Source organism: Motacilla alba, chromosome 3, assembly GCF_015832195.1.
Source record: "Motacilla alba alba isolate MOTALB_02 chromosome 3, Motacilla_alba_V1.0_pri, whole genome shotgun sequence".
In the NCBI taxonomy this organism is placed as follows: Eukaryota; Metazoa; Chordata; class Aves; order Passeriformes; family Motacillidae; genus Motacilla; species Motacilla alba.
In genome coordinates, this window is record NC_052018.1 from 49,746,691 (window position 1) to 49,763,887 (window position 17,197).

General features: G+C 40.7%; 1 protein-coding gene across 13 annotated transcripts in view; it reads right to left on the minus strand.

The window, feature by feature from the left end:
* FAM184A (family with sequence similarity 184 member A) overlaps positions 1-6,687 on the minus strand; it is a 74,082-nt gene extending 67,395 nt beyond the window's left edge. For 12 of the 13 annotated variants that reach the window (XR_005256367.1, XR_005256368.1, XR_005256366.1 and 9 more), the window contains exon 1: positions 6,221-6,391. Coding sequence is in view for 10 of the 13 variants with exons in the window: in XM_038132340.1 (XP_037988268.1) it covers positions 6,221-6,391 (171 nt within the window). In the remaining 3 variants the exon portion in view is untranslated. Of the gene's footprint in view, positions 1-6,220 lie in introns of all 13 variants that reach the window. The other variant, XM_038132330.1, reaches the window with a different exon arrangement.
* Positions 6,688-17,197: the final 10,510 nt, after the last annotated feature.

Genomic DNA, 17,197 nt, shown 5'->3' on the forward strand with positions numbered 1-17,197 from the left:
ACAAAGACCTCTTCAGGTCTAAATGATAAGCCACAGCTGCTTTAAAGCAATTCATAGTTCATCAACTAGAAAGTATTCAGACAAAGAGAATAACTGATGATTTTATTGAAGTTCTGAAGAAGATATTGAGAGCCTGAAAGCTCTACTTCTTCTGAACTCTATCAGATGTTATTAAAGACATGACATTTCTACCCAGTTCCATCCTTCTCCTTATACTATCATGGGTACAGAAAACTTCTCCTCTGTGAATATCCCTTGCAAAGTTCATAATTACTGCAGAATAAGGACACAGTTGGAATACAACATGGAAAGAGTCTGACAGTGAAGATGGAGAGACTGCCCTAGCATGATTTAAAAAAGAAAAATCTTAAGATAGATAAACTCAATATTTCTGGAGCAAAATTTCTCATTTCCTACCTGAGAAGTCTCTCCCTTCTGAGAGGACTTACTCCAGCTATCTTTGGAATAATTAACACAAAACAAAGTTAAATATCTCCAGAGAAATGTAAATTAATTGAATATCTAATATTACATTTTCAGATCTTTTAGCCCTTGCTACTGTTTTTAATGTAGTAACATAATATTTATTCACACATTACCAGCTAGAATAATATGGAAAATACTGACATCAAAACACATACTTCAATCACATCCGCCTCAAAATTTCAGCTCTTTTCATGCAATCCTGGAACTGTTACAAATACTGGCCTACTGCCAGCGTTAACACACATTGGAGAGATGACATAAGGCTGCTTAAAAAGCTAAATCCCAAGTTTTTACAAAACTGTTAAAGGCAGTAACTACAACATGATGACAGCTAACATCAAAACAGTTCTACAGGGATTTTTAGATTCTCATGTCTTCCCTGGTTTTAAGGGCTCTTTTTTTAACGTTTCCTTATAATTTGATGCACAATGAACCTTCTGCAAGAGATTTAGTTGTTTTGTTTCCTGAGGCAGAATACTTCCAAATAAAAACTGACAAAGTTTAAATGGAAACATTTTGTTAATAATCATTTATATAAGTTAAACTTTACAGCTCTTACTTGCATAAAACTGCCTTCTGTGACTGCTGAGGGAGACCTTTAACCATCCCAGAGTACATACAACAAAAAACATAAGCATCTGAATTAAATATCATCAAATTTGCACTACAGTCTTTGAAATAAATTTACTATCTACATTCCCTAGAAACTGACTGGATTAACAACAACATTAATGCCTATTGTCTAAGCGCTTCTCTCTAACACAGGAAAAATCAAAGATTTTGTTTCCCAAATATAGGCAAGAAGCTGTTGGAAGAATTGAGAACAGAAGTCAGGTCTCAGGAGTCTTGGATTCTAGTTTCTTGTTTACTCAAGGATGATGTGCCTTGTTTACCTCTATTATGGTCATCTTTGAACTGATTTTTCTGTAACCTTTCCAAAACTGAACCATCAAGTTCTATGTACCTAGGAAAAACATTAGTGTTTTATACAGTTTCTATTTATTAAATAGACAAAAATGCTAACCGTAGAGATCATCTTCATGGCACACACAGACTCTTCTTCCAGAATCACACAATAGTTTGGGTTGGAAAGGACCATAAAGGTCAGCCAATTCCAACCCCCTGCCACAGGCAGGGACACCTTCCACAACACTACTTTGTTCAAAATCCCATCCAGCCTGGCCTTGAACATTCTCAGGGATAGGGCATCCACAGCTTCTCTAGGCAATCTGTTCTAGTGCCTCATCACCCTCTCAGTAAAGAACTTCTTCCTCATATCTAATCTAAATCTATCCTCTTTCAGTTTAAAGCCAATCTCCCTTGTCTTGTCACTACGGGACCTTACCAAAACTCCCTCTCCAGCTCTCTTGCAGGCTCCCTGTAGGTACGGGAAGGATGCTCTGAGGTCTCCCCAGTGCCTTCTGTTTTCCAGGCTGAACAAGCCCAGCTCTCCCAGCACATCTTCATAGGAGAGGTGCTCCAGCCCACTGATCATCTTTGTGGCCTCCTCTTGACTCTCTCCACGGCCTTCTGATCATCTTCTGAGCCCTTCTCTGAACCTGCTCCAGCAGGTCCATGTCTTTTTTGTGCTGGGGACCCCAGAGCTGGACACAGCACCAGGTGGAGTCTCAGGAGAGTAAAGCAGAGGGGGAGAATCAGTTCCCTTGACCTGTTGGTCACATTCTCTTGGTGCAGCCCTGGATACTGGGGTGGTTTTCTGGGCGGCAAGAGCACATTGCCAGGTCATATTTTCTCATCGATCAACACTACCAGGTGTTTCTTTCCCATCAGAGCTGCTGCAGTTAATGTAAAATTTCTCCAACAAATATCACACAACCAAACTAACACTGAAGAGTTTATTTCTTTAGTCCCAGCACAAATCATGCAGCTATTCTGAAGGAGTCAAAGATTTATGTTGATGTCACAAAGCTGTAACAACAGACTTTACCTACACACTTAGGATATGGATTTCTCAACCACAAACACTGAAGCTACAAACTACATCACAAAGAAAGAAAGAAAGAAAGAAGAAACAAAACAAGAAAAAAATCAACACTCCAACAAATCCAAAATGAGAAACAAGCCTCCTGAACTCTTGTGGGAATCGTGAAAACTAATGCCATTCTCTCCTACTAAGCATGGCAGCACCTCGCTTTTTGTTTCTAATCCAGTTGTCTTATGCAAACTAATTAAATATATATGTATATTTTCATCTGCAGCAGGCATAATTCAACACTGCATTAGCATTCCTGCATGCAGTAGTACAAACACATATATGCAATCTCATAATCGCAGTTTATTTCTTGTTGGCTTTAATCTTTGTGTCAGATGCTACTTTATCCCAAACTGGTACACAGATCTTCTGGAATGCTTGAAAATAAGGAGCTTATACTGAAGAGGAAGACCTAAAATTGCATCAGTTATAGTCTACTGCAGTCTTTGAACATGACATGAAGTATCATCTTGGTTTTTTTAGACCTGCATTTCTAACCACTTGTTTTACCTTCCCCTGCAAATTAAGCATATTAAAGTTAAATCAAATAAGTCTCTCTCTCCCACCCAAAAGTAAAAATATAGTTAAGTACTTAAGAAGTGTTTTGCTTGGTGAAATGGATTCATACCTTATTTTGCCTCATTCCCAATTACTGATTAAATCTGCTTATTAAACAAATTTCACCTTTTACCTTGTGTGCCTCTATTGTTTTGACTTAAACATCAGATTCCCCTAAGTAATGTGAAAACATAACTGAGGAATCCCAAGTCTGCAGTTTTACATTTAATTCATGAGTGACCCTCATTCTCTGTGGAGAAAGCATTTTCTTCTGCTCCTACTCACAGCTCATACTACAACCTGTACAAGGACAGACAAAAGTAAACTATGGAGTCACACTTCTTTTACCAGAAGACAGAAGCTGTCTGGATAACTTCCCTGTGTGTACTCCTTGGATAATGAATATTGGGATTTTCTTTTACCACACTATATTGGTGGGTATGTTTTAACCTGGTAAAGAGCCTTGTGCTCTAAATCCACATGGGGAATTATTATATCCTCAAGACACTCTCAGAGAAGAGTTAGAACAAAAAATAAATGAACGGGTAAAACAGCTGAAAGACACGCGAGAAGTACCTTTCATATATGACACTAAACAACTTGAGAAGCACAATTAAGAAGTGGTACTCCTAACAATAAATTACCAGATTACTGAAGAGGAATTTCATGCACATACACTGGTAAGCATTTGACAAAGCTAGAACAGCAGAATTTGGCCAAAAGACCTAAACAGAAATATGCTAAAATGTTTTTTGCAATACCTGTCTTCAAGGCTTCTTCTCCAAAGTGAAGAATTAATTCTTCTCTGACAGATAAGTCTCACTTAGGGAAATCAAGTTTATTATGTTTATATTTTCCCCTGTAGCCTGAGTCCTTTCCCAAGAATGGATTTCTGCAGCCAGCTATCAAACCAGGCTTCAGATTCTAGAGCAGACTTGAAAGTTTAGATCATACTTTACCCAGAAGTTTCTATAATTCTTTTAAGCCTCCCTTCCTGTAAGGTCAAGTAGGTCACCAGAAATGTAGGACCTGAGCCCTCTAGCTACAAAACTGTCAAAATGTGCACCTCAGTCTTAATGAAATACATTTTATACAATACCTTTATTCTTAATCCTAATCTTAAAAGCCTTAATTTTATTGTTGCAATAGGGGCAAGAGAAGTGTTTTTATTTATACCTTGGTTTACATTTAAAAGCACTATTATTCACTCCCAAACTTCACTCAATATAAATATCAGCTAATTTCCCAAGCTTTCTCCCTAAAACTTGGAAACAGAACACAACATACAAACTACAACACTGCCAGAATCTGCAAGTCACTGGGACTTGCACATACGAGATTCCAGCTCTGTAAAAGCCTAATTCACCTTGTATAAGCACGTAGCTTGCAATTATTTGAAATACACAACAGAAAACAACTCACAGATTTTATTTACACTAATCTGAAGTCTTTATCATGACAGAGTCGCATACAATATATAGAATCTTAGATGAACTGTATTGTGGATTATTAAAAAAAAAAAGTATTTACTTTTACTCTCTTTGCATTTTCCAACACAGGAGTTCAAAATATTTCAGCACCATGCATTTAAATCCATAATTAACTCACATCCACCTCAAGACATCTGACGCATAGTGAGAGTGCACAGGGCACATGGCCAGTGAAGTGGAACTCATGGGTCATACACAAATGACTTCACATCACAAGTGGAATGCTGTTTCTGAAATAAACTATAAACTGCTGGCTAATTTCCTAGAGAAAGTAAGGGAAATATATCAAAGGCACACACAGAGATATAAATTCTTCCTTGAAAGGATTACTTTACATATGCACCTAGGCCTTAAGGTAATCCTAAAACCCATTTAAGGTCTCCGGGTGCTTTTTACACCTTTTAGGGAGCACAAAGCTGTAGAAATATATTTAATGCTTTACTTCATTATTTATTAGCACATGGAGCAAAACCTAGGAGATCCTTCAGCTTTTTTTCTCCTTATAGAATTAGAGTTCCACTGATGTTAACATCAAAAGAAACTGAACTTTGAATTCAAGGACAAGATACTCCTCAGTTATCAGCTTTCCAACACATTAAGGTGCACAGTGTGTCATGATAAATACTATTTTTAACTGGTCAATGGTGCATCAACTGTACATAAATGTGAACTGTCTCCACTGTGAGCCTGCCAGCAGTCTTCATTCTCTTCACTCTTAGTTCCAATGAAATGTCACCTTCATCCATTTTAGCGTACATATTAAGAATACTGGCAGTTCTCAGAGTGCTTTAAAATTACCTTTAAATGTTTTAGCTATTAAACTCCTGACAAAAATTACTTCTCCTGCTTTAATAAAGAGAATCTACTTCTCATTTCCTAACTAATGCCATTTGCCTACAGCTTGAGCATCACACAAGAGAGACTACAGCACCTAAGCATTGTTTTAAATTATTCTAACTTCATCACATCTGAAACATTGGGCCTACCTGCCTTAGCAGCAGGCTTTAAAAACACCTCCTAGCTCGACTCCGGCCTCTCACAAAGATACAGTGTATTCTCTAGGCTGGGGATGACATAATGAAAACCGTTCAATCAGCAACAGCAGACTAGAAATTTTCTCACAATTCACCCTCACCATCTAAGGCATTTAAGCTATTACCAGACACCTTAAATAACAGCACTTCAGCCAAGGAAAGGCAAGCACCACTTGAATTTCCCCACTTAAAGAGACTTCCGAGTCTTAAGGGCTTATAACAGCGCTAGAAGAGCAGCTACAATTTCCGCAGAATAAATAACCAGTGCCAGCCCAGCAGCCAGGGATCCGCTCCCGCGCACCGGGATACCTGGCTGTGCCCGGCGGATTCGGACACCACGAAGGGGGGCCGCTACTGCGGCAGCTCCCGTGCGCGGCTCCTCTCCAGCCCCGCGGCTCCCGGACCGCCGGTGCTCTCCCCGCGGGACCACGGCGCGCTCCTGCCCGCGGCGGCCGGGGGATGCTCCGGGGACCGAGGGCGCTCCAGGCTCGGCCTCCGGGGTGCAAACCCGGCCGCATCCCACCCGGATCTGCCATCAGCCCCGACAGTCTGTCCCTCTCCAGGCCGATCGCTGCCCGCATGAGGGCAAGGAGCGAAAGGGAACAGAGCGGAGGAGGAAGACACCCGAGGCGGGGAAGGAGCCGGCGCGCCTCCCTCACCTTCGTCAGCTGGGCGATCTTCTTGCTCATTTTGAAGTGCAGGTCCGCGCTGTGCTCGGCGCCCAGCCCCGCCTGAGCCGAGCCCGAGCCGAGTTTCCCCGCGCCGGGCGCGGAGCCGCCGCCGCCGTAGCTGTGCTGCGGCTGCTGCCAGCCCATGCCCGGGGTCGCCATCTTCACCGCCCGGCTCCCGCCGCCGCTCGGGCTCCACCGCCGCCTGCCTCACCGAGGACCGAGCCCGGCGCTCCGGTCGCGATTCGCTGCCCGAGGCGGCTCCTCCCGCCCCGGGCGCTTCCCTCGGCCGCCGCCCCCGCCGGGCTGCGGCGTCAAAGCTCTCGGGGACGCTGCGAGAAGGGGCGCCCGCCTTTCCTCTCCCCTGCCGGTCGCGCCGCCCGCCCGTCCGTCCGTCCCCGGGCGGAGGAGGCCGCTCGGATGGGCCGCGGCTGCCGGGGCCGCCCCCGCGCTGTTTACGCCGCGCGGCCCCGCGTCACTCGCCGGCCCCGCCAGCGCGCTCCCCGCCCGCCCGCGGCCGCGCGCGCCGCCCAGCCAGCGGGGCGCGCGCCCGAGCTCCCCCTTCCCGCCCCCCGTCCCGGGAGCTGGGAACGGCAGCCGGGAGCCGGGAGCCGGGCCTCCTGCGGGAGGGGGCGGAGACAGCCCCTCGGCCTGCGGGGCCCGGGCACGGCGGCGAGGAGGGTGGGCTTTTGGTCAGCGCTGCCCCTCCGCGGCTGGGCTCGGGCGGCGTGCGCCAGACGCCCAAGGCTTCTCCTCGTGGGAAGCCCCGAGCGTGTGGCCGGGAATGCCCAGGGCAGGGCACTGCGGTGCGGGGTGTGCGAGTGGCTGGAGCTGGTCCCCAGGGTCGTAGCGGTGTGAGCGTAGGACGTGCCCTCCTCTCGCAGCAGGAGGTGGCACGGGAAGGGAGCCGCTCGAGATCGGAGCAGGTAGCACGGGACTGGCACGGTAAGCTCGGGTTTTGAAGGAAGTTAGGGGCTGGCCTCTTCTCCCAAGCAGTTAACGACAGGACTAGAGGATAGAATCTTAAGCTGCTCCAGGGGAGGTTTAGGATGGACATTTGGAGGAATTCCTTCACGAAAAGGGGTGATATATGTTGGAACGGACTGTGCAAAAAGGTGGAGGAGTCACCGTCCCTGGAGGTGTTAAAGACTGGATGTGGCATCGAGTGCCGTGGTCAGGTTGCCAAGGTGGTGTTCGCTCATGGGTTGGACCCGAAGATCTCAAAGGCCTGATGCAACGAAACTGATTCTGTGATGAAGTGCTCACAAACGCGGGGCTGACCCAGCCAGCCAGTGGGGAGGCATCCAGCTGGGGCGGCCGGCATCTCCTGGGTCACAGGCACTGCTTCTGCAGCGCACAGCCGCGGGCCAGCGGAATGATGAGCATGGAGCAAAGGTTCCCGCCAGAGGGGATGCACAGCTGGATTTAGCACGACCTTTAGGTTGGGTTTGACTGCTCTCTTTTTCAATTCCCTTCCCGTGCAACTCCTGAAAACTGCCACCCTCTTTTAGAATTTATCATCTCCTTGCTAGGCTCTGGCCTTGTGAGAATATATATATATTAATGTGGTTGGACACATCTGATTCCCGGATTAACAGCCTCTGCACTCTTCCTTCACAGAGTCCTTGGTACTCCCTGTTGAGTAGTTTATCTTTTTAGTGCTTTTTTTCCTGCTCTAAAAATCTCTTCTCTGCCTGCTTTCTTTGTAGGCAGGCAGAGGAATCAAAGAGGCAAACCACAAAAATATACAGCTAAGTCTGTGGTTCTCAGCAATGTTATGGAGGAAGGCATCACTTAGAATTTGCAAATCATAGAAGTAGGTGGAATAGTAAAGTATGAGAAGAGATCCATATTACAGAGCAATGTGCCTCACTTGCTAATAGAGATTCATGCTTGTATGATAAATAACTAACTAAACCCAAACTGCCAGTGCAAACCTGAGGTCATGGGGTAAATGAGGTTCTTTCATGCATAAAGTGGTCACTGTCTGGAAGGCACAATTAGATATTGCTACTATTGATTGTGAAAGTATGAGAGAAATACTTGTGTTGAGTTCTGCAAAAAGGTCAGAAGTTCTGGGAAAAGTCTCTTATAATGAAAGAAATAATTAACCCAAACTATTTTGGATAACAAGGAAACTAAGAAATAATTTAATACCAATCTGAAGTAGCTGTGTTGCCTTAACTCAGAATTTGCATTGTCCAGGAAATTCTGACACAGATTTTTTTTTTCCTTCTGAAGTGCCCCATTCTGGCAACAGAGAACAAAGGACAGATGGTGCCTACCCAGGCAATGATTCATACAGATGAAATACAAGGGGAAGAAAGAATATTAGGAGCATCTGTTTCAAATTTGTGTCCATAGATTACATCCATGAATAGCACATACTGTTAATTCAGTTTTATCAATTTAAAAAATAATTCAGTGGCTGAAGAGAGTCTGATTTTTCATGTCTAGGAAGGTCAAACTACTAATTAAAGCAGTAGACTGATTGTGGAGCCTTGGTTACAGGTAATGGTTGTGTCTGGCTGTATGTATGTCATGATGCAAACTTCTTAATTCTAATGTAAAAAGACACATTCTTTAATGTACCTAATAATGCCCCAATGTGAAGGGCTGGCTCAATTTATTAGTGCTCCTAGAAATATCAAGAGTTACAGAATATTTTAATTTTTACTTTAATCTACACATTTTAATATTTTTGATAGATTTTTTTAAAAATAAATTAGAGCAGTTTGGATTTATTAACATTTCCTGTAAGACAAAAAGCCTTACTGTTTTATTTTTCACTTTAATTTAGAAACCAGTTTTGCAGTGGTTCATATTGGCCCCAAATCACTGTTTTTAAGAGTTTTAAAGTGACTTATATAGGGCCATGCTTATATCTGTTTGGCAAAACAGTCAAATGTGTTCAATTTTTGTCTCCTTCTTCTAGTGAGATGCCAAATACTAAGTTTTGTCTAGGTGATTTTAGTTTTTTTAAAAAGTGATTAAATATTCTTTGTCAATATTTCATGTGCCATTTAGTAGCTAACCTATTACGATTTTTTTCAAGCTTCTCTTTACACACTTTATGCCTTTAGAGCTCAGATGGTTACTGCTAAGCTGTTTTCCTTTCAGGTCTGCACGTGTAGGAAAGAGCCTGTTTTCTTTAAGGTTGCTGATGAAAAGGAACGTGATGCAGGATCCTAGTGGGTTTTTTTCCCTTGGTGGGATTTAATGTCTCATCAGTGCAGTAGGATCTGTCAGTCTGAAGGTCTTCCAGGGCTTGGGCTGAGGCCATCCAGAGGCAAATGAGGAGACAGCACTCAGGGTTTGCTGAAGGGTGCACAAAGCTGTGGAACAAGGCAGGGCTCCTGCTGCACATCACTGCTCCAGAGCTGCACAGTGAAACCTTTGGTGTCTCTGTCACCCCGGTATTACATAAGTGAGATGTGGTTTGGATCTGTCCAGTGTCTCCATGGGGTTATGGACACTATGTAGGAGTGCTCTTGGTGTATGTATATGGAACATTTTTTATGAATTTGCAAATATGGCCAGTGAATATATGTTTTAAGATTGCTATGGATATATAGCAGCATGTGGGAAGGACTTTGTGCTTTTGCTTTCTCTGATGTAAAATCAACAACACTGCCTGTGTGGAAATCTACCTGTACCTTTATTTGTATCCTACTGCCTATCTATTTTTATGCATATTTGCAGTTCAGATGTTCTGGTATGTGTGTAATGTTTTCTAAAATTATGAAATAACATCACTGAGGTTTCTAAAACCAGGAAAAAATGTCATTTCCACTCAATCTGCTGGGATTTTATTATGGATTACTGATTTCTATGTGCACTAACCCTCCTTTATTTACCTCATCACAGCTCTGACTAAGATAAATGTGTGCAATCATTGTATGCCTTATTTTCAAGCCATAGGCACAAAACTCCCTCTCTGACTCCTTATAGACAGAAAGTGTTACAAGGGCTAAGCTTGCTTTGTGATAATGTCTTTTGACAACTCTGAAGATGTCAGGAAGTCGGCAGCTTTTTCTGAAAGGACAGTTAACGAGAAATTTGACCTACTGGTCTTTGCAGGTTTGTGCTATTTAATTTGTAACCTTGCGGCTACAACTCTGAACAGAATTTTCAAATATTTCTGCACATGTATATGAAAAAATAACTAAATACTTAAAAATATGAAATATAGGAATTAGTTACTTAAAAAAATTGAGGTTCTTAAAAACCATTTTATTTCTACAATAATTCTAACTATAACTTATTATATACATATCTTCCATTTGTATGCAGGTTTAATTATTTTCATAACGTAAGAATTCTTTATTCATTTAAAAAATAGTATGAAATATTCAAAATAACAACACAGCTTAAACATATCTGTCATCCCTGCTTTAATTTTCTGGTCGGAACAAACCTGGTGGAATATAATAACTGAATAAGCCCATGGTGTCCTACTTTAACATAAAGACCTCATTGCTAAGGCTGAGGTTAATCTAGGATGCTGAGGTTTCTGTGTAAGAAATCATGCAAAACCATTTTGTTTTGAAAGTGTACAAGTAACAAAGGCTTCTTCTGTTAGCTAGAGATAATCATATATAGGGCCATATTTCCACATCTGTAAAGGATCAGAGTACCCAAAACTGTCTCTCTGTGTTTGCACATACAATCATGAAGAATATGTGGGGGAAGGAGAAGAACCAAACAAAAATAAAAATTAAATATCCCAATAGCTTTAAAATAATCTCATGACCTTTTAATTTGTGGGTTAGCAAGACTGTTATTTATGGAAGGTGAACAATCTGATCAACATTTCAGGATACTCCATCTGAGTAATTCAGTGCCTTCTTGCCTCTGTGTATGCAAGTAAGCTTTCAGTCAATATGACCCACTGGCACAGGGTGACAGACACAGGTTTATGATTTCTACCTAGTAGATCTTTGGTTTTCACATATTTTTGATCTTATAATTTTATGGCTCCACACTGTCTTGGCCTTCAAAGCTTGGAAGACTCAACCCCTGCAGATCTTGAACTAATATGTATATAAAACCTGGCATATATTGAATTTTCCGAGTAAGAAAGCAGAGAATGGTGAACACCTACCTGATACAGATAAAATTGTTGTCTTTATTATGTCTTTTTTGCCTATCTAGGAAACTGTTAGTGTGAAGAAAATCATTTAAATCACCAAATCCTAAAATGAATGATGCCATTTCATGCATGTGTCCAAACTGGAACACCTGTCAAGATATGATGAAGGAGAGAAGATTTTTGCCTGAAACTTGTGAACAAGCATGTTTGAAAGATTGGGAGTTTTTGCTGATTCTTTGGAAAAAGTTTCCAGATACTATGAAGATGTGCACTGGCACACAGAAAGATTCCCATGAGCAACTATCTCCAGATATTTCTCTCTTTCTTTAAATCCACTTATACCTTGTCTTGCACAATATTTTTATCCTCACATGGAGGATATATCCTCACATGCAGTTGGAGGCATATGGGTTTTTATTAGAAAAATTAACAATAATCCACTCTTTTACATAAATTACTTTTAATCATTAAAGACATTTCTATTATTTTAATTTCAAACACAAAAGAGTAGTCAAGGATGGTAAAGTTGAAGAAGATCAATAAGAAAAGTGTAAAGCTTTTTCTTCTGATACAGCTCTCACTTTGAATACTTCACTCATCTTACAAGTTGTCTGGTTTTTAAGCTTGCACCCACATTTTTTTTCAGCAAAGAAGTTTTATTTTAAAGAAAATAAAAATTACAGAGAAAACTGTTTTACAAAAAAGGAAAACAACAACAACAGAAAAAAAAAAGGAAAAAAAAAAAAAAAAAAACAAAACCAAAAAAAACCACCAGAGTCCCAAAGCAGCAGAAGCAGCAGGAACAAAAAGTAATGCTTTGGGAAAAATATCTCAGTGCTTACACCTCACCATCCTTTAGAGAGAGGAGTCGCACAAAGGAAGTGTTGGTTGAATCCCTCAATGCTTTTCTGGAAGTTGCTGAGATACAGCTGGGGAAAAGATGCTTCAAGAGTCTACCTAGTGTAAAACAGTTTTCTCTTGTTTCAGAGAAGATCTCATACATCTGTGTTCTCTTCAGCTGCGCAGATGGGGAAGACTGGATGAATCCTCAGTTAAGTATGAATCCTACTGTTTCTGTTAGTTATAACTTTTTCTTTGTCAAGTACTGTTTGAGTCTGGTCCCTTTCTAGTTTATCAGGGCAGGAAAGCTTTTGCCAACATCAATAAAGCAGCTGCACACATAAAAAAATCAACTCTCTTGCTTTTGCCATCAAAACAGAGAACCAAACCTATCAGTGCTCACCACTGGACAGAAAATTAATAAAACAACTGGTCATTACAAAGCCAGAAAATTCATGTAAATGGAAATAGTGCCTGTACAGAATATTTTGTGCCATCCATCTGCACCAAGATGCAGCATGTAACCTTATGGAACCTCTCAGTAACAGGCTTTTAGTAATGAGTCACTTCATTTCTGGCTCAGAGACAGTATTTTGGATGACAAAATATACTTTTTGAAGTAAGCCTTCTGACTAAATAATGTTTTATTTTGCCTTTTCTCAAGGTTTTTGAGTTTGCTTTTTTAATACATGGTGCACATTTGGTTTAAGTTGTCAATAAAGTCCTTCAATAGGATATGACAGTCCTTGTAGTCTTCCATGTCACCTGCAAAGATTTAACATATAAGCTACTACTGCTTTGAGCTTCTTCTTAACAAGGTTTCTCATCTTATGTTGTTTTCCTTTTTTAACTTGTGGATGTTATTCAGGTATTAAAAATTAGACCTAAAACTGGGAAGCTGGAAGCTTAGCCAAGGGCAAGTACATCAGAGGAATGGTAGATGGACAGGAGGAAAGGAACAGAGGGGTCTTGTTGTTTAAGTTTGGGCCCTCTGGGGCAGGGTGGGCCTTTATGGCAAGGAATAAGAGACCAAAGAACATGATTTCAAATCAGGCCTGCCCTGAGCAGAACTCTCACAGTGAATTTAGCAGACATTAAAAGAACTACCACCCTTTCTTGCACAACTTGGGTAAATTTGCCTGGTTGATTTCACTCCCTGAAATATGTCAAACCAAATCCTGACTTTAATGTTTCAAAGAGATCTTTCTAGGTTAACTCTACGAATAAATTTAGGGATGCAGATAAAGCTTAGTTTAATTTCTCTGTTAAAACTCAAGTTGCAGGCACGTTTCTGCACATGCAAATGCAAATTTATCAACATATGTTAAATCTAGCATACTTTGTATTATGTGGATTATCTACTGCAGAGGAGATGTCCAGTCTTGCATTCCATGTTGGAATATAAATCTAATCATCTGCCTAAGACATTTTTATTCAAGTAGGTTAGAGGGTGTTTTTTTGTTTAGCTCATGGACAAAATAGCAGACAGAACAAAATTTGATGTATTAAGTAAAGTTTAATTTGAAAGTCTTACTCATAGACTGTTAGTCTTTTACATTCTTTTGCTCCTCTGATAATAACTCATTAAGGAGACTGTTCAGATTGGAAAATGAATACATTTCACTTAATTCAATTAATACAGTCATATTAACCTTTGTTACAATGAAAGAATTCCTATTGAAAGGAGCAGTGACCTTTAGTAGACTATTGGAGTTTCTCCCAGGGATGCATTAAGTAATCTTACCAACTTCTGTAATGTTCCTCTAAGGACTTAATTAAATGGAAGAGAGTGCCATAAGTGAGGCTGTCTTGATGCAAGTGCTACAGTGAGCTCAGAAAGGAGACAAATACAAGGAATTCTGCATGGCCTTTTAGTAGAAACTGGTAACGGTTACTTTAGTATATTAATGTGACTTGCTCAGCTCAATCCTAACAGTCCTTTAGTATGCTGGATTTGTTTTGCAGAAATGTAATGCACTTATTCTCTTTTTGGAGGAAAAGCAGCTTTAAAGGTTAAAATATAAAAAATCATTCTGACCAATAAAAATATTATTCAGATTAAAAATATGCGATAAAAAATCCTTGAGAATAAGACACTGACCTTCCTGGGAAAATCTGGCTGGCTGATGATGGTTGTTTGATTTTGGCATCATTATTGCCAGTTGGGATTTATTACATCTATTGTGCATTTTGAGGGAAAAATCCTTGGTAGGAAAAAGCAGCTAGAGACACTGTCCCCAGTTGCTGAATTGTGCTGCTCTCAGCACCTTGATCTAACATCTCGTATCTGTCCATGGTGCTGGACATGACCCAGAAATGTGTATTCCCAAGCCAGAGAGCCAATTGTATCCCAGGCTGCATCCAAAGCAGTGTGGCCAGCAGGGATGATCAGAGGGATGGAGTACCTCTCCTATGAGGAAAGGCTTAGAGAATTGGGTTTGTTCAGCCTGGAGAAGAGATGGCATAGGGGTGGCCTAATTGTGGCCTTCCAGTACATAAAGGGAGCCTAAAAGAAAAATGAGAGGGACTTTATACAAGAGCATGTAGTGACAGACAAGAGGGAGTGGCTTCAAACTGAGAGCAGGTTTAGATTAGATGTGAGGAAGAAATTCTTTACTGTGTGGGTGGTGAGGCACTTTAAACTGGCTGTCCTGAGAAGCTGTGGATGCCCCACCCCTGACAGTGTTCAAGACCAGGTTGGATGGGGCTCTGAGCATCCTGATTTAGTGAAAAGTGTCCCTGCCCATGACAGGAGGGTGGGAGCTAGTTGATCATCAAGGTCTTTTTCAACCCAAGACATTCTAAGATTCTGTGTTTGTAGGAGCACAGGTACAGAGTTAAGCAGGGCAAGGATTTAGTTCACTACTTTTTATGCTGGTATTTATATTGTCCCTTACATGTACTCATTCAGATTTCAGGATGCCCATAAAATTTATGTGGGCTTGCAACAGGCATATTGGATGAAATGTAAATTTTCATGAGGTTAATCAGTGGAAGGTTGAATGGGACAGCTGGAAGCCACACTGAGTGGCATAGTTAAACTACAGTGCATGTAAAGGCACCAAAAGCACCAGGACTGCTCAGGTTTTCCTTCTCCCTCAGTACCAATGGGATCACTTGGAAGCAGCCACAGAAATGCTCCAGTAGGAAAGTTCAAACAGATGGCTGGTGTAGCTCTGATCCTACCCTCAGGGTCATTCTGCAGAGCGACACAGACAACATTTGTCATCTGTATTTCTCACTGTGTTATTGGAAATGGAGATTGGTTGCTTGAAGGGTTTTACTTTGAATGTGGCTAATTAATCTCCAACATTGGTTCGGGATTTTCTGTTCCACATACTTATCTCTGGTCTGTTCCCTGACACATATGAATTCAAATTGCTGTATCTTGCCAATGTATTTTGGGGGATTTGAGCATTCAGATTTGGAGACTAGAGAGGATTTTGGTTATGCTTCAAGAAGGAAGAAAGATAGACTGGCGTATTTCCAGAAAATCGACAGTTGTGCTAAAATTGTGTTGAAGCCCCAAAAGCTGTGCACAAGTGTCAATATTCAAGTAAAAAGGCTTTTGTAAAGGTTTTGTTACCCTCAAATAGGCAAAGGCTTCTTTTGAAATTAAATCTACTGAAAACTGCAATATTTTAAGATTTATTTGCATATGCAGGTTGCTCACTGAAGTCCCATTTTATAGAAGTGTTGCATAGAAATTGGGCGAAGGGAGGATAAAGAAGAGTACTTACAGATTATTACTGGTCTTCAATTATGCTGTCAAAATCAAGAAGCATAGCTTTTGATTGTGGTGTAGTCTAATGAAACTGATACAGTAACTAAAACCATCAGGGGTAGGGGAAACAGAGCAAAGTTATCTGCCCCAAATCAGATAAGCTGCAATTACTCTAAGTTCTAGTGCCCATGCTTGTTGTCTGGTGGCTGTTCCATTATTATCCACAATGGTGGTGATTTGGGACCTGCTTGCCAGACATCTGGATTTGAACTGAAGGGTGAGGAATTGTCTGTCATGTGTCTGGATTAAAGTGCAGCAGGCCTGAAAAACATCCCATTATGCTCCAATTTGAATCAGCAGCAATACAGGTTGCATTCAGCAGAATGGAGGGTTCTCTGTTCTTGACAGGGAACCTAACTCCCTCAATAATACTTAAAAATTTGGAAGGGAGCAGGATTAGTGTTGCATATGCTTGGTTCTGTAAGAGATTTACTTTGGGAAAGGGCTTCCCTTGAAAGCTAAAATACATTGTACCCCAAATCAGCATAAACTTGTGTTTCAGTATATCATGCATTTATATTTCATAAAGTGCATCATATTCTGTTTGGTGCATAATCAGGCTAGTTTATAAACACCAAAATGTCCTTTTTTTATTATTATGGGAAAAAGGTTGTAAATTTATTGAAAAATGTTCTTAGGGATAAAATGTACAGATAATTTCTTTGACAGAATAGTACTTAAATTTACAAACTATTGCTTATGAAGTTTAAGAACAGAAAAAAACAAATAATAACTATATTTTTCCATACAAAGCATATAAAATGCTCATGAGCATCTTTTGAAATTTATAAACACTTGGGAAAATTTTTGAAAATTATATATCGCTGATAGTGTTTTTTTACATCATTATTCATTTTTACTTTACAGCTTAGTTACAAATGCCCCTAATTATGATAATAAAATCTAGTTTACTTGCTTATAGACATATCCTGTTAGATATTAAGAAAATAATTCTGAAATAATTATTACAACTCTTTGTAAACTGAGCTAGTTACAGCAGTTTATCAGTTTTCATATAAACTCATGTTTTGAACATTAAAAGTTTCAAGATTTCTAGGACTAGAGCTACATAAAGCTAAATAAATACAACACTTAGAAAGGAAAGTCATAAAACAAAGCATTTGAATATCAAGAGTTACATATCCACAAAGAATTTTTTAGTCAAAGAGTGTGAAGGAGTAATGTGGTGTTTCTGAAGTAGAAAACATGAAGAGCAAGGAAAGGAATTCACTCCAAGTCTTCATCCACTTAA